This window comes from Cinclus cinclus, chromosome 35, assembly GCF_963662255.1.
Source record: "Cinclus cinclus chromosome 35, bCinCin1.1, whole genome shotgun sequence".
NCBI lineage: Eukaryota > Metazoa > Chordata > Aves > Passeriformes > Cinclidae > Cinclus > Cinclus cinclus.
Window position 1 is genome coordinate 1071364 of NC_085080.1, and position 26475 is coordinate 1097838.

At 46.3% G+C, this 26475-nt stretch overlaps 1 protein-coding gene across 1 annotated transcript; it reads left to right on the forward strand.

Moving 5' to 3' along the window:
- The first annotated feature begins 2590 nt into the window (after window positions 1–2590).
- On the forward strand, window positions 2591–24501 carry GABBR1 (gamma-aminobutyric acid type B receptor subunit 1). The gene is made up of 16 exons (XM_062512295.1): window positions 2591–2743; window positions 8662–8796; window positions 9948–10118; window positions 10887–10988; window positions 11429–11494; window positions 12396–12587; window positions 13078–13320; window positions 13488–13551; window positions 14091–14168; window positions 14517–14667; window positions 15369–15501; window positions 16828–16944; window positions 18359–18466; window positions 20475–20568; window positions 21283–21410; window positions 24027–24501. The coding sequence occupies exons 1-16, from the start codon at window positions 2618–2620 to the stop codon at window positions 24216–24218; spliced, it is 2100 nt and encodes a 699-aa protein (XP_062368279.1). The 5' UTR covers window positions 2591–2617; the 3' UTR covers window positions 24219–24501.
- Window positions 24502–26475: the final 1974 nt, after the last annotated feature.

Below are 26475 nucleotides of genomic sequence, written 5' to 3' on the forward strand. Positions count from 1 at the left end.
TTTGGGGTTTGGAGGATTTGGGGTTTGGGGGATTTGGAGTTTGGAGGATTTGGAGTTTGGAGGATTTGGGGTTTGGGGGATTTGGGGTTTGGGTGTTTGGGATTTGGGGTTTGGGGATTTGGGGGTTTGGGGTTTTGGGGATTTGGCGTTTGGGGAGTTTGGGGGATTTGGGGGATTTGGGGTTTTGTGGTTTGGGTGTTTGGGATTTGGGGTTTGGGGGATTTGGGGTGCAGGGTTTGGGGGATTTGGGGTTGAGGTTTGGACGATTTGGGGCTGGGGTCTCTGGGGTTGGGGGTCTTCTGGGAAGGTTCTTGGGTTTTTTTTGGGGAGGGTTCTCCCTCCTTTTGGGGAATTTCTGGAATTTTTGGAGGATTTTTTTGTGGATTTCTGGGATTTTTTGGGGGAAATTTCTGGGGTTTTTGGGGCCTCTCTGTGTGACTCAGTTTCCCCTGGGGGATTTCTCTGGGGGTGATTTTTGGGATATTTTAGGGGTGATTGTTTTTTGGGATTTCTGAGATTTTTTTGGGGGGGATTTCGGGGATTTTTGGGGCCTCTCTGTGTGACTCAGTTTCCCCCCTCCCCCACAGCTCATCGCCCCCCCTCAGGTGAGTCCGTGCCCCTCCCCCTCTCCTTCCCTCCCCCCACTTCCCCCTTTCCTTTTTTTTTTTTTTTGGGGGGGGGGGAGGGGTGGGATTCCCCAAAACCGCCCCGGGGCCCCTCCCCCTCCTCTTCCTCCCCCTCCTCTTCCTCCCCCTCCTCTTCCTCCCCCTCCATTTCCAAACCTTCCTCCATCCCCCTCTCCCTCCTCCTCCTCCTCCATCCGCCTTTTCCCTCCCAGCCTTCCTCGCTCCTCCCCTCCCCTCCCTCCTCCTCCATCTCCCAGCCTTCCTCCACCCTTCCTCTTCCTCCTCCCCCATCTCCCTCTTCCTCCTCCTCCTTCATTTTCCAGCCCTTCCTCCTCCTCCTCCTCCTCCTCCTTTTCAGACCCTTCCTCCTCCTCCTCCTCCTCCTCCTCTCCTTTTCTTCCTCCCCCTCCTTCATTTCCCAGCCTTCCTCCTCCTCCTTCATTTTCCAGCCCTTCCTCCTCCTCTTCCCTCCCCCTCCTCCTTTTCCAGCCCTTCCTCTTTCTCCTCCTCCTCCCCCCCTCTCTCTCCCCTCCTCCTCCTCCTCCTCCATTTCCCAGCCTTCCTCCTCCTCCTCCTCCTCCTCCTCCTCCTCCCTCTCTCCCGGCTCCCTCCGCATCCCCCCGGCTCCTTCCCCGCCGCATTCTCCGCCCCAAATTCCCCAAATTCCCTCTCCCTCCATCCTCTCCCCCTCCCCCAACGCCCCTCTCCCCTCCCTCCCATCCCGCTTTTTTTTCCCATTTTTTTCCAGTTTTTTCCCTTTCCCCCCCTCCCGTTCCCCCCCCCCGATTTTTTTCCCGATTCCCTCCCCGCATTTCTCCGATTTTTTCCTTCCTCATCCCGCTTTTTTCCCCATTTTCCCCCCGATTTTTTCCCATTTTCCCCGATTTTTTCCCATTTTTTTCCTTCCTCATCCCGCTTTTTTCCCATCCACCCCTACCCTTTTTTTCCCCTTTTTTTTACTCTTTTTTTTCCCCATTTTCGCCGGGTTTTTCCACGCTTTTTTCCCCATTTTTCCCCTTCTCATCCCGATTTTTCTCCCTCCTCATTCTGCTTTTTTCCCCGTTTCCCCCCCTTTTTACCCATTTCCCCTTTTTTTTTTCCATTTCCCCCCCATTTTTTCCATTCCTAATCCCGTTTTTTTCCCATTCCCCCCCGCTATTTTTCTCTCTTCCCATCCCAATATTTCCGCATTTTCCCCCACATAATTTTTCTCTCTCTTTTTTTCCCCCCCATTTTCTCCTTCATTTTTTCTATAATTTTCACCGGTTTTCTCCCAATTTTCCTCCTCATTTTCCCCGTTTTTCACCCTATTTTTTTCCCAGTTTATCTCCCTAATTTTTCCCATTTTCCCACGTCATTTTCCCCTCATTTTCCTCCCATTTTTCTCCCTAATTCTTTCTATTTTTCTCCCTCATTTTTCCCATTTTTCCTCCCTCATTTCCCCCCATTCTTCTCCCTCTTTTTCCCCCATTTTTCTCCCTAATTTTCTCCCATTCCCCCCCCTCATTTTCCCCATTTCCCTCCCTCATTTCTCCCATTTCCCTCCCCTTCTTTTTCCCCCGATTTTCTCCTTAATTTCCCCCGTTTTCCCCCCACCTCATTTCCCCCCATTTTTCTCCCTCATTTTTTCCCGTTTTCCCCCCCCTCATTTCTCCCATTCCCCCCCCTCATTTTCCCACCCCCCCCAACCCCCCCACCCTCGCCCCTCCCCCTCCACCCCTCCCCCCCTCAGTGACATCAACACCTCCCCACCCCAAAAAAAAAAAAAAACCCCAAAAAAACCCCCCCCCCAAAAAAACCCCACCATGACCCCATAAACCATGACACCCAACCCAACGCCCGCCCCGCGTCCCCTCTCGGCGACCCCGCGGTGCTTTCTGGCGGCCCCCGGGTGGTTTTTGGTGGCCACTTTGGGGTTGATTTTGGGATTTTGGACGCCCGCGTCCAACGGGACAGGGAAGAAAGCCGTTCACGTCGGGGCGCTCTTCCCCATGTCCGGGGGGTGGCCGGGAGGTCAAGCGTGTCTGCCCGCGGTCAGGATGGCCTTGGAGGACATCAACGAGCGCAGGGACATCCTGCCCGACTACGAGCTGCGGCTCATCCACCACGACAGCAAGGTTCGGGTTTGGGGTCGGGTTTGGGGTCGGGAATTGGGGTTTGGGGTCGGGAATTGGGGTTTGGGGTCGGGAATTGGGGTTTGGGGTCAGGATTTGGGGATTTGGGGTTTGGGGACATCAACGAGCGCAGGGACATCCTGCCCGACTACGAGCTGCGGCTCATCCACCACGACAGCAAGGTTCGGGTTTGGGGTCGGGTTTGGGGTCGGGAATTGGGGTTTGGGGTCGGGAATGGGGAATTGGGGTCAGGATTTGGGGATTTGGGGTTTGGGGACATCAACGAGCGCAGGGACATCCTGCCCGACTACGAGCTGCGGCTCATCCACCACGACAGCAAGGTTTGGGTTCGGGTTTGGGGTCGGGTTTGGGGTCGGGAATTGGGGTTTGGGGTCAGGATTTGGGGATTTGGGGTTTGGGGACATCAACGAGCGCAGGGACATCCTGCCCGACTACGAGCTGCGGCTCATCCACCATGACAGCAAGGTTTGGGTTCGGGGTCGGGAATTGGGGTTTGGGGATTTGGGGTCGGGAATTGGGGTTTGGGGTCGGGAATTGGGGTTTGGGGTCGGGAATTGGGGATTTGGGGTCGGGAATTGGGGTTTGGGGTCAGGAATTGGAGATTGGGGTCGGGAATTGGGGATTTGGGGTTTGGGGACATCAACGAGCGCAGGGACATCCTGCCCGACTACGAGCTGCGGCTCATCCACCACGACAGCAAGGTTTGGGTTCGGGTTTGGGGTCGGGTTTGGGGTCTGGAATTGGGGTTTGGGGTCGGGAATTGGGGTTTGGGGTCGGGAATGGGGAATTGGGGTCAGGATTTGGGGATTTGGGGTTTGGGGACATCAACGAGCGCAGGGACATCCTGCCCGACTACGAGCTGCGGCTCATCCACCATGACAGCAAGGTTCGGGTTTGGGGTCGGGTTTGGGGTCGGGAATTGGGGTTTGGGGTCAGGATTTGGGGATTTGGGGTTTGGGGACATCAACGAGCGCAGGGACATCCTGCCCGACTACGAGCTGCGGCTCATCCACCACGACAGCAAGGTTTGGGGTCGGGTTTGGGGTCGGGTTTGGGGTCGGGAATTGGGGGTTTGGGGTCGGGAATTGGGGTTTGGGGTCAGGATTTGGGGATTTGGGGTTTGGGGACATCAACGAGCGCAGGGACATCCTGCCCGACTACGAGCTGCGGCTCATCCACCACGACAGCAAGGTTCGGGTTTGGGGTCGGGAATTGGGGTTTGGGGTCGGGAATTGGGGTTTGGGGTCGGGAATTGGGGATTTGGGGTTTGGGGACATCAACGAGCGCAGGGACATCCTGCCCGACTACGAGCTGCGGCTCATCCACCACGACAGCAAGGTTCGGGTTTGGGGTCGGGTTTGGGGTCGGGAATTGGGGTTTGGGGTCGGGAATTGGGGGTTTGGGGTCGGGATTTGGGGATTTGGGGTCGGGAATTGGGGTTTGGGGTCAGGATTTGGGGATTTGGGGTTTGGGGACATCAACGAGCGCAGGGACATCCTGCCCGACTACGAGCTGCGGCTCATCCACCACGACAGCAAGGTTCGGGTTTGGGGGTCGGGTTTGGGGTCGGGAATTGGGGATTTGGGGTCGGGAATTGGGGTTTGGGGTCGGGAATTGGGGTTTGGGGTCAGGAATGGGGAATTGGGGTCGGGATTTGGGGATTTGGGGTTTGGGGACATCAACGAGCGCAGGGACATCCTGCCCGACTACGAGCTGCGGCTCATCCACCACGACAGCAAGGTTCGGGTTTGGGGTCGGGTTTGGGGTCGGGAATTGGGGTTTGGGGTCGGGAATTGGGGGTTTGGGGATTTGGGGTCGGGAATTGGGGTTTGGGGTCGGGAATTGGGGATTTGGGGTCGGGAATTGGGGATTTGGGTCAGGAATTGGGATTTGGGGTCAGGATTTGGGGATTTGGGTCAGGAAGTGGGGTTTGGGGTCAGGATTTGGGGTTTGGGGTCAGGATTTGGGGTTTGGGGTTGGGAATGGGGATTTGGGGCTAGGAATGGGGATTTGGGGTCAAATTTTTTGGATTTTGGGTCAGGAATTTGGGATTTGGGGTCAAAATTCAGGATTTGGGGTTGGGATCTGGGGTCAGGATTTACGATGTGGGGTCAGGAATTGGGTTCTTGGGGTCAGGAATTGGGATTTGGGATTTGGGGTCAGGAACGATGGGATTGGGGTCGGGATCGGGGTTGGGTTCAGGTTGGAGGTCACAGGATGGGGTCGGGATTGGGGGAATTGGGATTGGGGGACACCGGGAGAGGTTTGGGGTCACTGGGATGAATTTGGGGTCACTGGGATGAATTTGGGGTCAATGGCATGGGGCAGGATGAGGTGGGGATGGGATCGGGACGGGATCGGGACGAGATTTGGGGCAAAGGGTCGGGAATGGGGCTGGGATTTAGGGCAGGAATTTGTGGCCAGAGTTTGGGATTTGGGGCCTGGATTTGGGATTTGGGGAAGGAATTTAGGGCTGGAATTTGGGATTTGGGCCAGGATTTGGGATTTGGGGCTGGGATTTGGGATTTGGGGCAGGAATTTGGGATTTGGGGCTGGGATTTGGGATTTGGGGCAGGAATTTGGGATTTGGGGCTGGAATTTGGGATTTGGGCCAGGATCTGGGATTTGGGGCTGGGATTTGGGACTTGGGGCAGGAATTTGGGATTTGGGCCAGGATTTGGGATTTGGGGCTGGGATTTGGGATTTGGGGCTGGGATTTGGGACTTGGGGCAGGAATTTGGGATTTGGGCCAGGATTTGGGATTTGGGGCTGGGATTTGGGACTTGGGGCAGGAATTTGGGATTTGGGCCAGGATTTGGGATTTGGGGCCAGGATTTGGGATTTGGGGCTGGGATTTGGGATTTGGGGCAGGAATTTGGGATTTGGGGGATGCCAGGAGGGGCTCAGGAAATGGGGGAGGGGCTCTGACGCAGCCCCCGGTGAGGGGCTGGGAATTCTGGGGGGAATTTGGGGGGATTTGGGAATTCTGGAGGGATTTCGGGTTTTTTTTTTTCTTAGGGGAGATTTTGTTTATTTTTTTCTGGGAATTTTGTGAAAATTTGAGGGAATTTTGGGGGGCACCTCAAGGTGAAGATGGGGGGGGGGGGGGGGGGGAGATGGGAAATTCCCAAAAAATTCCCAGTGTCAATCCTGAGCCTCCCCACTCCCTTTTTTTTTCACCCAAAATCCGAAACCCCCCCCCCCCCAAATCCCCAAATCCCTCCCCAAAAAAAGCCTAAAAAAAAATAAACCCTGCCCCCAAAAATCCCAAATTTCTCCCCAAAAAGTCTCCATAGGCCTTGGGATTTTTTTTTCCCCGGGTTTTCTCTGGACTCTCAAATCCTGCCCTGAACCCCCCAAAAATAATAAAAAATAAAATCTCTAAATCCAGGTTAAAACCCCACCAAAAATTCCCAATTTTCCCTGAAAACTCCAAAAATAAAATCCCAGAATAAAAAAAAAAAAAAAAAAAAAAAATCTCAATTTTCTTCCCAATTTACCCCTGAAAATCCTGATATTTCCGTAAAAATTTCCAATTTCCTCCCCAAAAAGCCTTCCAAAAAAAAAAAAAATCCCAATTTCTCCCCAAAAATCCCCCAAATTTCCCCCAAAAAATCCCCCAAATTTCCCCCTGAAAATCCCAATTTTTCCATACAAAAATCCCAATTTTTCCCCCTAAAAATTCTTGAATTTCTCCCCAAAATTCCCCTCACCCCCGGGGATTTTTCCAGGATTTTTCCAGGATTTTTGGCCGTCCCGAATCCCCCTTGGATCCCCCCAAATTCCCTCCCCTCCCCCCCCAACTGGTCCAGCTCGGTTGCCATGGCAACCGAGGATGCTGCTGGGGGTTGCCACGGCAACGGCTCCGGGATTTTTCCGGACTCTTCCGTGCCCTGAATTATTCATGGAATTGGGGGGGGGGGGGGGGGGGAAATTAATTGCTTTTTATCTCATCCAGAATTCCAGAATGCTGAATCCTAAAATATCCCCAACAATAAAAAAAAAAAATAATAATAAAAAAAAAAATTAAAATTTTCCTGTCCAAAATACATAAACCATAAAAAATTCCAAATTTTACACCTAAAAACAACCCCAAAAAATCCTAATTTTATACCCCAAAAAAAAATCCCCAAAACCCTGAATATTAACCCCTAAAAAACCCCCCAAAATCCCAATTTCCCTCCCAAAAAATCCCAATTTTACCCTCCCAAAAAATTCTAATTTCCCCCCGAAAATCTCTGATTTTTCCCTCAAAAATCCTTCTAAAAGCCCCTGGTTCCATTTTTGGATTTTTGGGGCCATTTCTGGGATTTTGGCGCCATTTCGGTGCCGTTTTCGGTTATTTTGGGCTAGAACCTTTTTTTACTGGTCCAACTGGGATTTCACTGGTCCAACTGGGATTTTTTGGGGTGCCTGTCCCCCCACTGTGACCCCAGCCAGGCCTGGTTCCATTCCTGGCTTTTTGGGGCCATTTCTGGGATTTTTGGTGCCGTTTTTGGTGCCGTTTTCGGTCATTTTGGGCTAGAACCTTTTTTTACTGGTCCAACTGGGATTTCACTGGTCCAACTGGGATTTCACTGGTCCAACTGGGATTTTTTGGGGTGCCTGTCCCCCCACTATGACCCCAGCCAGGCCTGGTTCCATTCCTGGCTTTTTGGGGCCATTTCTGGGATTTTTGGCGCCGTTTTCGGTGCCGTTTTCGGTCATTTTGGGCTAGAACCTTTTTTTACTGGTCCAACTGGGATTTCACTGGTCCAACTGGGATTTTTTGGGGTGCCTGTCCCCCCACTATGACCCCAGCCAGGCCTGGTTCCATTCCTGGCTTTTTGGGGCCATTTCTGGGATTTTTGGCGCCGTTTTCGGTGCCGTTTTCGGTCATTTTGGGCTAGAACCTTTTTTTACTGGTCCAACTGGGATTTCACTGGTCCAACTGGGATTTTTTGGGGTGCCTGTCCCCTCAGTGTGACCCCGGCCAGGCCTGGTTCCATTCCTGGCTTTTTGGGGCCATTTCTGGGATTTTGGCGCCATTTCGGTGCCGTTTTCGGTGCCGTTTTCAGTCATTTTGGGCTAGAACCTTTTTTTACTGGTCCAACTGGGATTTCACTGGTCCAACTGGGATTTCACTGGTCCAACTGGGATTTTTTGGGGTGCCTGTCCCCCCACTATGACCCCAGCCAGGCCTGGTTCCATTCCTGGCTTTTTGGGGCCATTTCTGGGATTTTGGCGCCATTTCGGTGCCGTTTTCGGTGCCGTTTTCGGTCATTTTGGGCTAGAACCTTTTTTACTGGTCCAACTGGGATTTCACTGGTCCAACTGGGATTTTTTGGGGTGCCTGTCCCCCCACTATGACCCCAGCCAGGCCTGGTTCCATTCCTGGCTTTTTGGGGCCATTTCTGGGATTTTTGGCGCCGTTTTCGGTGCCGTTTTCGGTCATTTTGGGCTAGAACCTTTTTTTACTGGTCCAACTGGGATTTCACTGGTCCAACTGGGATTTTTTGGGGTGCCTGTCCCCTCAGTGTGACCCCGGCCAGGCCTGGTTCCATTCCTGGCTTTTTGGGGCCATTTCTGGGATTTTGGCGCCATTTCGGTGCCGTTTTCGGTGCCGTTTTCAGTCATTTTGGGCTAGAACCTTTTTTTACTGGTCCAACTGGGATTTCACTGGTCCAACTGGGATTTCACTGGTCCAACTGGGATTTTTTGGGGTGCCTGTCCCCTCAGTGTGACCCTGGCCAGGCCTGATTCCATTTTTGGATTTTTGGGGCCATTTCTGGGATTTTGGCGCCATTTCGGTGCCGTTTTCGGTGCCGTTTTCAGTCATTTTGGGCTAGAACCTTTTTTTACTGGTCCAACTGGGATTTCACTGGTCCAACTGGGATTTTTTGGGGTGCCTGTCCCCTCAGTGTGACCCCGGCCAGGCCACCAAGTTCCTGTACGAGCTGCTCTACAACGACCCCATCAAGATCATCCTCATGCCCGGCTGCAGCAGCGTCTCCACCCTGGTGGCCGAGGCCGCGCGGATGTGGAACCTCATCGTGGTCAGGAATTCTTCTTGGGAATTTTTGGGGTTTTTTTTGGGAATTTCCGGGGTTTTGGGGATTTTTTTTTTTTTTTTTTCCGGATTTTTTTGGTGGGTTTTTTGGTAGATATTTAGGGATTTTTTTTTTTTTTTTTTTTTTTGGTTGGGGGGGGGGGGGAGGATTTTTTTTTTTTTTTAAATTTTTTAGGATTTTCTTTTTTTTTTTAATTTGGGCCGGTATTTCGGGGGGGGAGGATTTGGGGATTTTTGTGGGAATTTTCAGGGGGTGTTGGGATTTTTTTTGTTTTTTAAATTTTTTTTAATGTATTTTTAATGAGTATTTTAGGATTATAATTTAATTTGGGGGAATTTTTTGGGGGTGGATTTTTTTGGGAGGGGAATTTTTTGGGGGTTTTGTTCAGGGGGTTTTGGGGAATTTTTTGGGGGAATTTGGGGATATTTTTGGAAATATTTTAATTTTTTTTTTTTTTTGTAATTATAGGGGGGGTTGGGGGTTTTCTTTGTTTTGTTTTGTTTTTTCAATTTTTTGGGGAATTTTTTGGGGAATTTTTTTGGGGAGAATTTTTTGGGAATTATGGGGATTTGGGGGAGGGATTGTTCCCATCATTCCCAGGGCATTCCTGGCACTCTCAGGTTGTTGTTCCCAGATTTTTTTCCTGATCTTCCCGGATTTTTCCTGCCATTCCCGAGCCATTCCTGTCATTCCCAGATTTTTCCTGCCACTCTCAGACCGTTCCTGTCATTCCCAAATTTTTCCTGGCATTCCCGGATTTTTCCTGTCACTCCCAGGTTGTTCCTGTCACCCCCATTCCCAAATCCCCAAAATTCCCAAATTCCCACAATTTTCATAATTCCCATTCCCGCAATTCCCAAATCCCCAAAATTCCCCAATTCCCAAAATTTCCACATTCCCGAATCTCCAAATTCCCACATTCCCGAATTCCCAAATTCCCACAATTCCCAAATCCCCACAACCCCTACATTCCCAAATCCCTAAATTCCAACATTTCCCAAATCCCCAACTTCCCACATTCCGAAATTCCCTCAATTCCCAAATCCCCACAGTTCCCATTCCCACCATCTCCCCCAAATCCCAAAAAAACCCCCCAAAAAAACCCCAAAAAACCCCAAATCTTTGGGAATTCCCAGCTTTCCTACGGCTCCAGCTCCCCGGCTCTCTCGAACCGCCAGCGCTTCCCGACGTTTTTCCGGACTCATCCGTCGGCGACGCTCCACAATCCCACGCGCGTCCAACTCTTCAAGAAATGGGGCTGGACCAAAATCGCCACCATCCAACAAACCACCGAGGTCTTCACCTCGGTACGAAATCCCAAAAAACAAAAAAAAACAAACAAACAAAAAAAAAAAAAACCAAAAAAAAACCAAAAAAAGCAAACAAAAAAAATTTCATCCCAAAAAATTATTTCAGCCTACAAAAAAAAAAAAAATAAGGCAAAAAAAATTTTACCACAGAAATTATTTCACCCCCAAAGAGATTTCATCCCAAAAATTATTTCATCCCGACAAAAATGCCATCCCAGAAAAAAAATTCAGCCCCAAAAATTATTTCAGTCTAAAAATATTTAACTGCCAAAAAAAAAAAAAAAAAATTAAAAAAAAAAAAATTATGATGAAAAAAATTTAGCCCAAATATTCTCCTCAAAAAATTCCCTCTGAATCCCGGGATTCCTGATCCAGATCTGAGATCAACAAATCTTTGGTGGCCCCAAAATCCTTTCCTGGTGGCCCCAAATCGTCTTTGGTGGTCTCAAATTCTCCTTGGTGCCCAAAATCTCATTTTTGATGCCCAAAATCCCATTCCCGTTGCCCCAAACCCCAATTTTATCCCCCCAAATCCCAATTCTGATGCCCAAATCCCATTTTTGAAGCCACAAAATCCCAGTTTTCATTCCCAAAATCCCATTTTTTGCTACCCAAAAATCCCATTTCTGATGGCCCAAACCCCAATTTCGCTCCCGAAATCCCGATTTTATTCCCCAAACCCAATTTCTGATGCCCAAAATCCCAATTTCTGATGCCCAAAATCCCAATTTCTGATGCCCAAAATCCCATTCTTGGTGCCCCCAGACCCTGGATGACCTCGACCAGCGGGTGAAGGAGGCCGGACTGGAGATCACCTTCCGGCAGAGTTTCTTCTCCGACCCCGCCGCGCCCGTCCGGAACCTCAAGGTGAGACCCCACCCCGAGGTCCCACCCCACCTTCAAGCCCCGCCCCAATCACGGCGCAGCCTCAAAAAGAGCAGAAACCGCCCCAAAAAGAGGAGAAACGACCCCAAAAAGAAAGAGGAGAAACAACCCCAAAAAAGCAGAAATCGCCCCACAAAGAGAAGAAATGGCCCCAAAGAGAGCAGAAACTGCCCCAAAAAGAGGAGAAACGACCTGAAAAAGGAAGAGGAGGAATGGCCCCAAAAAGAGGAGAAATGGCCCCAAAAAGAGGAGAAACTGCCCCCAAAAGGAAAAGCAAAAACGACCCCCAAAAGAGCAGAAACGACCCCAAAAATCCGTCGGGGTTAACGAGGGGTGGATGAAGCGGTGGGGGGGGGGGGGATGGGTGTGGGGTTATGCAAATGAGGCGGGCGGGGTTTAACGAACACCGTCCAATCGCGCAGCGGCAGGACGCGCGGATCATCGTGGGGCTCTTCTACGAGACGGAAGCGCGGAAAGTCTTCTGTGAGGTGGGAACGGTGATGGGGATGGGGATGGGGATGATGATGGTGATGGTGATGATGATGGTGATGATGATGGTGATGGTGATGATGTTGGATCAGTGATAATGGGGATGGATGATGGAAGGTGGTGATGGTGGATCATGGATGGGTCAATGATGGATCGATGATGGTGGTGGATCAATGATGGAAATCGATCAATGATGGTGATGACGATGGATCAATGACAAATCATGGATGGATCAGCGATGATGGAGATGGATGATCGATGATGATGATGGATCATGGATGGATTGATGATGATGGTGATGGATCAATGATAAATCATGGATGGATCAGCGATGATGGAGATGGATGATCCATGATGATGATGGATCATGGATGGATTGATGATGATGGTGATGGATCAATGATAAATCATGGGTGGATCAGCGATGATGGAGATGGATGATCGATGATGATGATGGATCATGGATGGATTGATGATGATGGTGATGGATCAATGATAAATCATGGGTGGATCAGTGATGAAGATGGATCAACAATGATGGAGATGGATGATGGAGCATGGATCATGGATGGATCAATGATGGATTGATGATGATGGACGATGATGATTATTCAGTGATGGATGGATGATGGAAATTGATGGATCATGGGCGGATGGAAGGCGATGATGGATTCCATGGATGATGATGATGATGGATGGATGGATGGATGATGATGATGGAAGGATGATGGTGATGAATGTTTGATGATGATGGATGGATGATGATGATGATTGATTCCATGGATAACGATGATGTATAACGATGGCCAATTTATGACGACGGACGACGATGACGTTCCCCGAGGACGGATCCCGGATGATTCCAATGACACCTTGTGGACTCATCCCCCACCCTTCCAGGTCTACAAGGAGAAGCTCTACGGCAAGAAGTACGTCTGGTTCCTGATTGGCTGGTACGCCGACAACTGGTTCCGCATCAAGGACCCGGCCATCAACTGCACCGAGGCCGAGATGGCCGAGGCCGTCGAGGGTCACGTGACCACCGAGATCGTCATGCTCAACCCCGAGAACACGCGCAGCATCTCCAACATGGTACTGGGAGCCCTGGGAGGGATCGGCCAACCCAACCGTTGGGTCAACGTTGGGTGGTGGTCAACACAAACATTGGGTCAATGTTGCGTGGTGATCAACCCAACCATTTGGTGGTCTCCAATCCAACCATTATGTCTTGACCAACCCAACCATTGGGTCAACCTTGGGTGGTCTCCAACCCAACCGTTGGGTGTTGACCAACCCAACCATTGGGTCAACATTGGGTCAATGTTGGGTGGCCTCCAACCCAACCATTGGGTCAACCATTGTGTGTTGACCAACCCAACTGTTTGAGTCAACCTTGGGTGGTCTCCAGTCCAACCGCTGGGTGAACTTCGGATCACCCTTGGGTGATCTCCAACCCAACCATTGGGTGTTGACTAACCCAACGATTGGGTCAACCATTGGATGTTGACCAGCACAACAACTGGGTCAACTTTGGGTGATCTCCAACCCAACCGTTGGGTCAATGTTGGGTGTTGTCTACCAGACGTCCCAAGAGTTCATAGAGAAGCTCCAGAAGAGGTTGGGCAAGAACCCGGAGGAGACCGGCGGCTTCCAGGAGGCGCCGTTGGCCTATGATGCCATCTGGGCCTTGGCCCTGGCACTCAACAAGACGTCCCAAGAGTTGGTCAAGAAGGGGTTGAGGTTGGAAGACTTCAACTACAACAACAAGAACATCACCGACGAGATCTACCGGGCCCTCAACTCCTCAGCCTTCGAGGGCGTCTCGGTGCGTCCCCGGTGTCGCCGAAATTCAGCCTTGGGTGGAGGGGATGCCAAGGGTGTCACCAAAATTCATTTTTTGGTGGAGATGACATCAAGGGTGTCACCAAAATTCCTCTTTGGGTGGAGGTGACACCGAGGGTGTCCCCAACGCCGTCCCCGTGTCCCCACCAGGGTCACGTGGTGTTCGACGCCAGCGGCTCCCGCATGGCCTGGACCTTGATCGAGCAGCTCCAAGGTGAGGGGACAGCACTGGGGGACAATGGGTGACAACATTAGGGGACAATGGGTGACAATGGGTGACATTGAGGGATCTTCAGGAGCCACCAACCCCCTCTGGTTCCATCACCTGTTGATGTCCCCAAGTGCCAGCAGTGCCATTGTCACTTGTCCTGATGTCACCTGTCCTGGTGCCCCCAAGGTGTCACCTGTGCTGATGTCACCTGTCCATTATTACTTGTGTCATTGTCACCTGTCCTGGTGTCCCCAGGGTGTCACCTGTGCCAGGTGTCACCTGTCCCTTGTCACCTATGCCATTGTCACCTGTCCATTGTCACCTGTGTCACCTGTGCTGAAGTCACGTGTCCATTGTCACCTGGCGTCACCTGTCCATTGTCACCTGTGTCACCTGTGCTGAGGTCACCTGTCCATTGTTACCTGTGCTGGTGTCACCTGTCCTGGTGTCCCCAGGGTGTCACCTGTGCCAGGTGTCACCTGTCCCTTGTCACCTGTCCATTGTCACCTGTCCATTGTCACCTGTGTCACCTGTGCCCTCAGGTGGGGTGTACAAGAAGATCGGGTACTACGACAGCACCAAGGACAACCTGTCCTGGTACAACAACGACAAATGGATCGGTGAGAGATGGGGGGAAAAACGGGGAAAAAGCAGGAAAAAATGGGGGAAAATGGGAAAAAACCGCGAAAAATAGGAAAAAATAGGAAAAATAGGGAAAATCGGGGGAAATCAGGAGAAAATTGGGGGAACTTTGGGGGGAAATGGGGAAAAATGGGGGAAAATGAAGGGAAAACATGGGGGGAGAATGGGGGAAAAACTGGGGCGGGAAAAAAAATGGGAAAAACTTGGGGGAAAATGGGAAAAATTTGGGAAAATATGGGGGGGAAAGCTGAAAAAAACAGGGAAATTCCTCCTGGATGTCCCCAAATTCCGGAATTTTTGGGGATTTGTCCCATTTTTCTGCCCAGGGGGTTCCCCCCCGGCCGATTACACCAAGGTGATCACGACGTTCCGATTCCTGTCCCAAAAATTGTTCATTTCCGTCTCGGTGTTGGCGTCTCTTGGGATCGTCCTGGCCGTCGTCTGCTTGGCCTTCAACATCTACAACGGGCACGTGAGGTGGGAAAAATCCCCAAATTCCCAAAAATTCCTAAAAATTCCCCAAAAACTTTGCAGGATTTCGGCTGTTTGGAGGGAAAAAAAGCGTGGATTTTAGGGGTTTAAGGTGGAAAAAAAGTGAATTTTAAGAGTTTAAGGTAAAAAAGTTACGAATTTTAGGGGTTTAAGCAAAATAAAAATGGTGAATTTCAAGGGTTTAAAGGCAAAAAAAAATTGCCAAAAAACTGGGAAAAATCCCATTTTCTCCATTATTTTTCCCGTTATTTTTCCCGTTATTTTTCCCATTTTCCCCATCATTTTCCCCCTTATTTTCCCATTATTTTCCCCATTATTTTTCCCATTTACCCCCTTATTATTCCCATTATTTTCCCGTTTTCCCGTTATTTTCCCCATTATTTTTCCCATTATTTTCCCCATCATTTTTCCCGTTATTTTTCCCATTTCCCCTTTATCATTCCCATTATTTTCCCGTTTTCCCGTTATTTTCCCCATTATTTTTCCCATTTCCCCCTTATTACTCCCATTATTTTTCCCATTCTTCCCCTTATTATTCCCGTCATTTTTCCCATTTCCCCCTTATTATTCCCGTTATTTTCCCCTTTATTTTTCCCGTTATTTTCCCATTTCTTTTTCCCGTTCTTTTTCCCCCTCGGCATTCCCATTTTTTTTTTTTTTTCTCTCTCTTTTTTTTTTCTCCCCAGGTACATCCAGAATTCCCAGCCCTACCTGAACAACATGACGGCCGTGGGTTGTACCCTGGCGCTCGCCGCCGTTTTCCCGCTGGGCCTCGACGGATACCACATCGGGCCGGGGCTCTTCCCCTTCGTCTGCCAGGTGGGAACAGGCGGAAAAAAGGGGGAAAATTGGGGTGGGAATGGTGGGAAAGGAAAAATGGGGTGGGAACAGGCGGAAAAAAGGGGGAAAACTAAGATGGGAACAGGCAGAAAAGGAAAATTGGGGTGGGAACAGGTGGAAAAGGGGAAAATTGGGGTGGGAAACAGGCAGAGGAACAGGCAGAAAAAGGGGAAAAAATCGGGATGGGAATGGTGGAAAGGGGGGAAATTTGGGATGGGAAATTGGGGTGGGAACAGGTGGAAAAAGGGGAAAAAATTGGGACGGGAATGGTGGAAAAGGGGAAAAATTGAGATGGGAATGGTGGAAATGGGGGAAAATTGGGGTGGGGAAGTTGGGATGGGAACAGATGGAAAAAAAGGGAAAATTGGATTGAGAACAGGTGGAGGAACAGGACGAAAGGGGGAAAAAATTGGGATGGGAACAGGCAGATGAACAGGTGGAAAAAGGGGAAAAATCGGGATGGGAATGGTAGGAACAGGAAAAAATTGGGATGGGAACAGGTGGAGAACAAATAGGCAAAGATCCAGGGAATGGGAACAGTCGGAAAAGGAACAGTCGGAAATCCGGATGGGAATGGAGATAGTTGGAACGGGAACAACCCAAGAAGGACCCACCAGAACCACACCCAGGGGTGGGGAAAAGCCGGGAATGGGAACAGGCGGAGCAGGAACAGCCAGATGGGAACGGGGACAACTGGAACGGGAACAATCCAAGGATGAACAACCAGAACCGCACCCAAGGATGGGGAAAAGCCAGGAATGGGAACGGTCGGAGCAGGAACAGTCGGAGAGAGAGCCGGGAATGGGGAAGAAACAGGGAATGGGAACAGTCAGAGCAGGAACAGTCGGAGAGAGAGCCGGGAATGGGGAAAAACCGGGAATGGGAACAGTCGGAGCAGGAACAGTCGGAGAGAGAGCTGGGAATGGGGAAAAACTGGGAATGGGGAAAAACCGGGAATGGGAACAGTCGGAGCAGGAACAGTCGGAGAGAGAACTGGGAATGGGGAAAAACCGGGAATGGGAATGGTCGGAGCAGGAACCGTCAGAGAGAGAGCCAGGAATGGGGAAAAACCGGGAATGGGAACGGTTGGGAAAGGAAAGAGTCGGAAATCCGGATGGGAGCGGGGATGATTGGAACGGGAACAGTCGGGAACAATCGGAGGAGGAAATTGGAGCGGGAACAGTCGGGAGACAGAACCAGGAATGGGGAAAAGCCGGGAACGGGAACGGTCGGAGCAGGGACAGCCGCTGTCGCCGATCCCCGGTCCGTTCCCGGCGGGAATTCCGAGCGTCCGGCGTTCCGCAGGCGCGGCTGTGGCTGCTGGGACTGGGGTTCAGCCTGGCCTACGGCAGCATGTTCACCAAGATCTGGTGGGTGCACACCGTCTTCACCAAGAAGGACGACAAGAAGGACAAGAGGAAGGCGAGGAATCCCCGGGGGGGGGGGGGGGGGGAAGGAAAATTCCCGGAAAAAATTCCCGGAAAAAAAATTCCCAGGGGAAATTTCCGGGAAATTCACGGCTTAGGGGGTTGTTGTTGTTGTTGTTGGGATTTGAGGGGTTGGGTTTTCCTTTGTGATCCCGGTGTTCCTTTTGGGATCCGGTTGTTCTTTTTGGGATCTGGGTGTTCCATCGGGATCCGATTGTTCTCTTTGGGATCTGGGGTTTTTTTGGATTTGGGGCTTTTTTTGGGATCTGGGTTTTTTTTTTGATTTGGGGTTTTTTTGGGATGTTTTTTTTTTTTGAGATCTGGATTTTCCATCAGGATCTGGGTGTTCCCCTTGGCCCTGGTGACTGGGAAATTTTTGCCGATCCCTCAGTGTCGGTGACCGGGAATTTTCACCATTGGTCACCGGGAATTTTCACCATTTCCTCTCATCGTTAATTGGGAATTTTCACCATTCCCGACCGTCATTAATTGGGAATTTTCACCATTCCCTCCCATCGTTAATTGGGAATTTTCACCATTGGTCACCGGGAATTTTCACCATTCCCTCCCATCGTTAATTGGGAATTTTCACCATTCCCGACCGTCATTAATTGGGAATTTTCACCATTCCCTCCCATCGTTAATTGGGAATTTTCACCATTGGTCACCGGGAATTTTCACCATTCCCTCCCATCATTAATTGGGAATTTTCACCATTCCCGACCGTCATTAATTGGGAATTTTCACCATTCCCTCCCATCGTTAATTGGGAATTTTCACCATTGGTCACCGGGAATTTTCACCATTCCCTCCCATCGTTAATTGGGAATTTTCACCATTCCCTCCCATCGTTAATTGGGAATTTTCACCATTGGTCACCGGGAATTTTCACCATTTCCTCCCATCGTTAATTGGGAATTTTCACCATTCCCTCCCATCGTTAATTGGGAATTTTCACCATTGGTCACCGGGAATTTTCACCATTTCCTCCCATCGTTAATTGGGAATTTTCACCATTCCCAACCGTCATTAATTGGGAATTTTCACCATTCCCTCCCATCGTTAATTGGGAATTTTCACCATTCCCGACCGTCATTAATTGGGAATTTTCACCATTCCCTCCCATCGTTAATTGGGAATTTTCACCATTCCCTCCCATCGTTAATTGGGAATTTTCACCATTGGTCACCGGGAATTTTCACCATTTCCTCCCATCGTTAATTGGGAATTTTCACCATTCCCGACCGTCATTAATTGGGAATTTTCACCATTCCCTCCCATCGTTAATTGGGAATTTTCACCATTCCCAACCGTCATTAATTGGGAATTTTCACCATTCCCTCCCATCGTTAACTGGGAATTTTCACCATTCCCTGTCCGTCGTTAACCGGGAATTTTCGCCGTTCCAGAGCCTGGAGCCCTGGAAGCTGTACGCCACCGTGGGGGGCCTGGTTGGGTTTGACGTGGTGACGCTGAGCGTGTGGCAGATCGTGGACCCGCTGCACCGCACCATCGAGGTTTGGGGGTTCCTCAGTGGGATTTGGGGGATCCTTGATGGGGTTTGGGGGATCCTGGATGGGTTTGGGGGTCCTCAGTGGGATTTGGGAGATCCTCAATGGGGTTTGGGGGTTCCTCGATGGGTTTGGGGGATCCTCAATGGGGTTTGGGGGATCCTCGATGGGGTTTGAGGGTCCTCAGTGGGATTTGGGGGTTCCTCGATGGGGTTTGGGGGATCCTGGATGGGTTTGAGGGTCCTCAGTGGGATTTGGGGGATGCTCGATGGGGTTTGGGGGATCCTCGATGGGGTTTGGGGGATCCTGGATGGGTTTGAGGGTCCTCAGTGGGATTTGGGGGATGCTCGATGGGGTTTGGGGGTTCTTTATTGGGGTTTGGGGGATCCTCAATGGGTTTGGGGGATCCTCAATGGGACTGGGGGGGTCCTCAATGGGATTTGGGGGATCCTCGATGGGGCTTGGGGGATCCTCGATGGGGTTTGGGGGTTCCTCGATGGGGTTTGGGGGATCCTGGATGGGTTTGAGGGTCCTCAGTGGGATTTGGGGGATGCTCAATGGGGTTTGGGGGTTCTTTATTGGGGTTTGGGGGATCCTCAATGGGACTGGGGGGGTCCTCAATGGGATTTGGGGGATCCTCGATGGGGTTTGGGGGTTCCTCGATGGGGTTTGGGGGTTCCTCGATGGGGTTTGGGGGTTCTTCAGTGGGGTTTGGGGTCCTCAGTGGGATTTGGGAGATCCTCAATGGGGTTTGGGGGATCCTCAATGGGGTTTGAGGGATCCTCGATGGGGTTTGAGGGATCCTCAATGGGTTTGGGATTCCTCAGTGGGGTTTGGGGTTCCTTGATGGGTTTGGGATTCCTTGATGAGTTTGGGGGTTCTTCAATGGGGTTTGGGGTCCTCAGTGGGATTTGGGAGATCCTCGATGGGTTTGGGGGATCCTCGATGGGTTTGGGGGATCCTCGATGGGTTTGGGGTTCCTCAGTGGGGTTTGGGGTCCTCAGTGGGATTTGGGAGATCCTCAATGGGGTTTGGGGGATCCTCGATGGGGTTTGGGGGTTCCTCGATGGGGTTTGAGGGATCCTCCATGGGTTTGGGGTTCCTCAGTGGGGTTTGCGGTTCCTCAGTGGGGTTTGGGGTTCCTTGATGAGTTTGGGGGTTCTTCAATGGGGTTTGGGGTCCTCAGTGGGATTTGGGAGATCCTCGATGGGTTTGGGGGATCCTCGATGGGTTTGGGGGTTCCTCAGTGGGATTTGGGGGATCCTCGATGGGGTTTGAGGGTCCTCAGTGGGATTTGGGAGATCCTCGATGGGGTTTGGGGGTTCCTCAGTGGGGTTTGGGGGTTCCTCGATGGGGTTTGAGGGATCCTCCATGGGTTTGGGGTTCCTCAGTGGGATTTGGGGTTCCTCAATGGGGTTTGGAGTTCCTCAGTGGGGTTTTGCTTCCTCAGTGGCATTTGGGGGTTCCTCATTGGAGTTTGGAGCTTCCTGGGGGCTCCTCAAAGAATTTTGGGATTCCTGGGAGGTTCTCGAGCTCTTTGGGGGTTCCTCAAGGGGGTTTGGGGGTTCCTGGGGGTTTCTCAAGAAGTTTTGGGGTTCCTGGGAGGTTCATGAGGGATTTAGGAGTTCCTGGGGTGTTCTCAAGGTCTTGGGGGGGGGCTCCTAAAATGTTCATTAAGGAGTTTGGGGATTCCTCAAGGTTTTGGGGTTTCCTGTGGAGTTCTGAGGGATTTTGGAGCTGCTAGGGGATACTTGGGGGATTTGGGGGGTTCCCTCAAGAAGTTTTTGGGGTTCCTGGGTGGTTCTTGAGATGTTTGGGGGATCCTGCGGTTCCTCAAGAAGTTTTTTGGGGTTTCCTTTTTTTTTTTGGTTTTTTTTTTTTTTGGGTTTTATTTGTTTTTGTTTTTTTTTTCTCGGGGTGTTTTTGTTCCGTTTTGGACGGGAATTCCCAAATCCCATCTTTTTTTTTTTTTTGGTTTTTTTTTGGTTTTTTTTTTGTTTTGTTTTTTCCCTAGGAATTCACCAAGGAGGAGCCCAAGTCGGACATGGACGTCTCCATCCTGCCCCAGCTCGAGCACTGCAGCTCCACCAAGATGAACACCTGGCTCGGTGCGCGCTCCGGGGGGATTTGGGGGATTCTGGGGGGGGGGGGGGTCCGGGGTGGATTTTGGGAATTTCATGTGGAATTTGAGGGGGTTCAGGGTGGATTTTGGGGGTCTAGGGAGGATTTTGGAACATTTTTTGGGGAGTTCGGGTCACATTTAGGGGGATTTCAGGTGGAATTTGAGGGAGACCAGGTCAAATTTTGGGGGATTTTGGGGGCGTTCAGGGAGGATTTCGGAGGATTTCAGGCAGAATTTGGGGGGTTCTGGTCAAATTTTGGGGGATTTTGGGGGGGTTGAAGGAAGATTTTGGGACTTTCAGGTGGAATTTAAAGGGGGTTCAGGGTGGATTTTGGGGGATTTCAGGTGGGATTTGAGGAATTCAGACCAAATTTTGGGATTTCAGAACAATTTTGGGACGATTTAACCGGGATTTGGGGATTTCAGACCAAACTTTGGGACAATTTTATTGGGATTTGGGGAATTTCAGGTGGAATTCGGGGATTTCACCCCAATTCTGGGACAATTTTATTGATATTGGAGGAATTCACACCAAATTTTGGGATTTCAGACCAAATTTTGGGACAATTTTATTGGAATTTTGGGATTTCAGACCATATTTTGGGACAGTTTCATTGGGATTTTGGGTCATTCCAGTCTCCCCAGCCCGATGCATTTTTGGGATCCCAATTTTTTTCCCTTTTTCTCCTGATTTTTCCAGGGATTTTTTACGGTTTCAAGGGGTTGCTGCTGTTGTTGGGAATTTTTTTGGCCTACGAGACCAAAAGCGTTTCCACGGAAAAAATCAACGATCACCGCGCCGTGGGCATGGCCATCTACAACGTGGCGGTAAATTCCGGAGAATTCCCGGGAAAAATTATTGGGATTTAAAAAAAAAAAAAAAAAAATTTACCTAAAAGTTAAAAAAAAAAAATCCCCCCAAAAATCCCCCAAAATCCCCCAAAAAATCCCCAAAAATCCCCCAAAAAATCGCCAAAAAAATCGCCAAAAAAATCGCCCAAAAATATTCTCAAAAAATCCCCAAAAAATCCGCAAAAAATCCCCAAAAAATCCCCAAAAATCCCCAAAAAATCCCCAAAAAATCCTGAAAATATCCCTAAAAAAATCCCCAAAAATCCCCAAAAAACTCCCCAAAAATCCCTCAAAATTCTAAAAAAACCCCCAAAAAATCCGCAAAAAATCCCCCAAAAATCCCCAAAAATCCCAAAAAAATCCCCAAAAAAATCCCCAAAAATCCCAAAAAAATCCCCAAAAACCCCAAAAAATCCAAAAAAAATCCCCAAAAATCCCAAAAAAATCCCCAAAAAATCCGCAAAAATCCCCAAAAATCCCCCAAAAGTCCCCCCAAAAATTCTAAAAAATCCCCAAAAATCCCCAAAAAATCCCCAAAAAAATCCCCCAAAAATCCCCAAAAATCCCAAAACATCCCCCAAAAATTCTAAAAAAACCCCAAAAAATCCCCCAAAAATCCCCAAAAATCCCAAAAAAATCCCCAAAAAATCCCCCAAAAATCCCCAAAAATCCCAAAACATCCCCCAAAAAATTCTAAAAATCCCCAAAAAATCCCCCAAAAATCCCAAAAAATCCCCAAAAAATCCCCAAAATCCCCAAAAAATCCCCAAAAAATCCCCAAATATCCCAAAAATTCCCAAAAATCCCCAAAAAATCTCAAAAAAATCCTCAAAAAAAATCCCCAAAAATCCCCAAAAAAATCCCCCAAAAATCCCCAAAAATCCCAAAACATCCCCCAAAAAATTCTAAAAAATCCCCAAAAAAATCCCCAAAAATCCCCAAAAAATTCTAAAAATCCCCAAAAAAATCCCCAAAAAATCCTCAAAAAATCCCAAAAAATTCTAAAAAATCCCCAAAAAATCCCCAAAAAAATCCCCAAAAATCCCCAAAAATCCTCAAAAAATCCCCAAAAAATCCCCAAAAAAATTCTAAAAAATCCCCAAAAATCCCCCAAAAAATCCGCAAAAAAATCCCCAAAAATCCCCAAAAAATCCCCAAAAAATTCTAAAAAAAATCCTCAAAAATCCCCCAAATATCCCCAAAAAAATTCTAAAAAATCCCAAAAATCCCCAAAAATTCCCCAAAAATCCCCAAAAAATCCCCAAAAAATCCCCAAAATCCCCAAAAAATCCCCAAAAATCCCCAAAAAATCCCCCAAAAATCCCCAAAAAATCCCCCAAAAATCCCTAAAAAAATCCCCAAAATCCCCAAAAAATCCCCAAAAATCCCCCAAAAATCCCCCAAAAATCCCCAAAAAATCCCCAAAAAATCTCAAAAAAATCCTCAAAAATCCCCCAAATATCCCCAAAAAATTCTAAAAAATCCCCAAAAAATCCCCCAAAAAATTCTAAAAAATCTTCAAAAAATCCTCAAAAAAAATCCCAAAAAATCCCCAAAAATCCCCAAAAATCCCAAAAAACCCCAAAAAAAATCCTTTAAAAAATCCCAAAAAATCCCCAAAAATCCCCCAAAAATCCCCAAAAAATCCTCAAAAATCCCAAGAAATCCTCAAAAAATCCCCAAAAAATTCTAAAAAATCCCCAAAAAATCCCAAAAAATCCCCCAAAAATCCCAAAAAATCCCCAAAAATCCCAAGAAATCCCCAAAAAATCCCCAAAAAATCCCCAAAAATCCGCAAAAAATCCACAAAAATCCCCAAAAAATCCTCAAAAAATCCCCAAAAATCCCCAAAAAATCCCCAAAAATCCCCAAAAATCCCCAAAAAATCCCAAAAAATCCCCAAAAAATCCCCAAAAATCCCCAAAAAATCCTCAAAAAATCCCCAAAAATCCCCAAAAAATCCCAAAAAATCCCCAAAAAGTCCCCAAAAAATCCCCAAAAATCCCCAAAAATCCTCAAAAATCCCAAAGAAATCCCCAAAAAATCCCAAAAAAATCCCCAAAAATCCCCCAAAAAATCCGCAAAAAATCCACAAAAATCCCTAAAAAAATCCCCAAAAATCCCCAAAAAATCCCCAAAAAATCCCAAAAATCCCCAAAAAATCCTCAAAAAATCCCCAAAATCCCCAAAAAATTCTAAAAAAAATCCTCAAAAATCCCCCAAATATCCCAAAAAATTCTAAAAAATCCCCAAAAAATCCCCAAAAAAATCCCCCAAAAATCCACAAAAAAATCCCCAAAAATCCCAAAGAAATCCCCAAAAAATCCCAAAAAAATCCCCAAAAATCCCCCAAAAAATCCGCAAAAAATCCACAAAAATCCCTAAAAAAATCCCCAAAAATCCCCAAAAAATCCCCAAAAATCCCCAAAAAATCCTCAAAAAATCCCCAAAAAATCCCCAAAAAATCCCCAAAAAATCCCAAAAAAACCCCAAAAAAATCCTTTAAAAAATCCCAAAAATCCCCCAAAAACCCCCCAAAACCCCCCCGAACCCCCCGAGCGCGCGGCGCTGAGCGCGGCGGTCGCGGGGCAGGTTCTGTGCCTGATCACGGCGCCGGTGACGCTGATCCTGAGCTCGCAGCACGACGCCGCCTTCGCCTTCGCCGCGCTCGCCGTCGTCTTCTCCTCCTACATCACCCTCGTGGTTCTCTTCGTGCCCAAGGTGAGCCCGGGCAAAAAAAAAAGGAACGGGGGGGAGGGGGGGGAAAAAGAAAAAAAAAAATAATAAATAAATAAATAAATAAAACCTTACGGAATTTTTTGGGGATTTTTTTACAAATTTTTGGGGTTTTTTTATTTTTTGGAGATTTTTTTTTTTTGGGTTTTTTTTTTGTATTTTTTTAAGGGTTTTTTTTTTTAATATTTTTTTTAGGGTTTTTTTTAATATTTTTTTTAGGGTTTTTTTTAATATTTTTTTTAGGGGTTTTTTTAATATTTTTTTGAGGTTTTTCTTTTAATATTTTTTTAGGGTTTTTTTTAATATTTTTTTTAGGTTTTATTTTAATTTTTTTTTTTAAGGTTTTTTTTTAATATTTTTTTAAGGTTTTTTTTTTAATATTTTTTTAAGGTTTTTTTTTTTAATATTTTTTTAAGGTTTTTTTTTTAATATTTTTAAGTTTTTTTTTTTAATATTTTTTTCTAGGTTTTTTTTTATATTTTTTTTTAGTTTTTGTTTAATATTTTTTTTAGGTTTTTCTTTTAATATTTTTTTAGGTTTTTTTTTAATATTTTTTTTAGGTTTTTTTTAATATTTTTTTAGGTTTTTTTTAATATTTTTTAAGGTTTTTTTTAATATTTTTTTAAGGTTTTTTTTTTAATATTTTTTTTAAGTTTTTTTAAATATTTTTTTTAGATTTTTTTTAATATTTTTTTTAGGGTTTTTTTTTAATTTTTTTTTTTTTAAGGTATTTTTTTTTTAATTTTTTTTAAGGTTTTTTTTAATATTTTTTTTAGGGTTTTTTTTTTAATTTTTTTTTTAAGTTTTTTTTTAATATTTTTTTTAGGTTTTTCTTTTAATTTTTTTTTAGGTTTTTTTTTAATATTTTTTTTTAGGTTCTTTTTTTAATATTTTTTTAGGTTTTTCTTTTAATATTTTTTTAGGGGTTTTTTTTAATATTTTTTTTAGGTATTTTTTAATATTTTTTTAGGTTTTTTTTTAATATTTTTTTTAAGTTTTTTTTTTTAATATTTTTTTAGGGTTTTTTTTACTATTTTTTTAGGTTTTTTTTAAATTTTTTTTAGTTTTTTTTATATTTTTTTAGGTTTTTTTTTAATATTTTTTTTAAGGTTTTTTTTTTTAATATTTTAGGTTGCTTTTAAGATTTATTTTAGAATTTTTTTAAGTTCTTTTTAAGGATTATTTTTTTTTTTTAGAATTTTTTATGGCTTAAGATTTCTTTTTTTTTAGAATATCTTATGGCTTATGATTTTTTTTTTTTTTAGAATTTTTTAGGGTTTTTTAAAGATTTTTTTTAGAATTTTTTATGGCTTAAGATTTTTTTTTTCTTAGAATTTTTTAGGGTTTTTTAAAGATTTTTTTCAGAATTTTTTTAGGGTTTTTTTAGGATTTTCTTTAGAATTTTTTTAGGGTTCTTTTAAGATTTTTTTAGAATTTTTTAGGGTTTAAGATTGTTTTTAGAATTTTTTTAGGGTTTTTTTAAGATTTTTTTCAATTTTTTTTTTTCCAATTTTATTCCGGTTTTTTTAAATTTTTTTTTTTTTCTGATTTTTTTCGGATTTCTTTCAGGGATTTTGTTTTGTTTTGTTTTTTTCCAGGTTTTTCTCAGGTTTCTTTCGAAAATTTCTCAGATTTTGTTTTCAAAATTTTTTTGGGAATTTTTTCGGATTTTTTACAGATTTTTTTTCCAGGATTTTATTCAGATTTTTTTTCAGATTTTTAGGGTTTTTTTTTTTTATTATTTTTTTCTAGATTTTTTTCAGAACTTTTTTGGATTTTTTTTTCAGCTTTTTTTAACTTAATTTCAAAAATTTGCAGATTTTTTTCAATTTTTTTTTTTTTTTTCCTGAACTTTTCAGATTTTATTTTCAGATTTTTTGGGTTTTCCCCATTTTTTTCTGATGTTGTTTTCAAATTTTTTTGGGGAATCTTTTGAGACTTTTGTTTGTTTGTTTTTCTGGGGGGGGGGGGGGGGGGTGAGGAGTTTATAGGAAAATCAGGGAAAAAATTAAAAACTGGGAAAAACTGAGAAAAAAATCAGGGAAAAAATCGTAAAAATTTGGGGGAAATCATTGAAAATGGGGGGGGACTCTGGGAAAAAAATCGGGAAAAAATCAGAAAAAAATCACGAATGAAATAATGAAAAATTGAGAAAAAATCAGGGGGAAATTATTTAAAAAGTCAGAAAAAAATCGAGAAGAATTGGGGGAAAAAATCATAAAAAATCGGGAAAAAAAATCATTAAAAATCGGGAAAAATCGGAAAAAAAATCATTAAAAATCGGGAAAAATCGGAAAAAAAATCA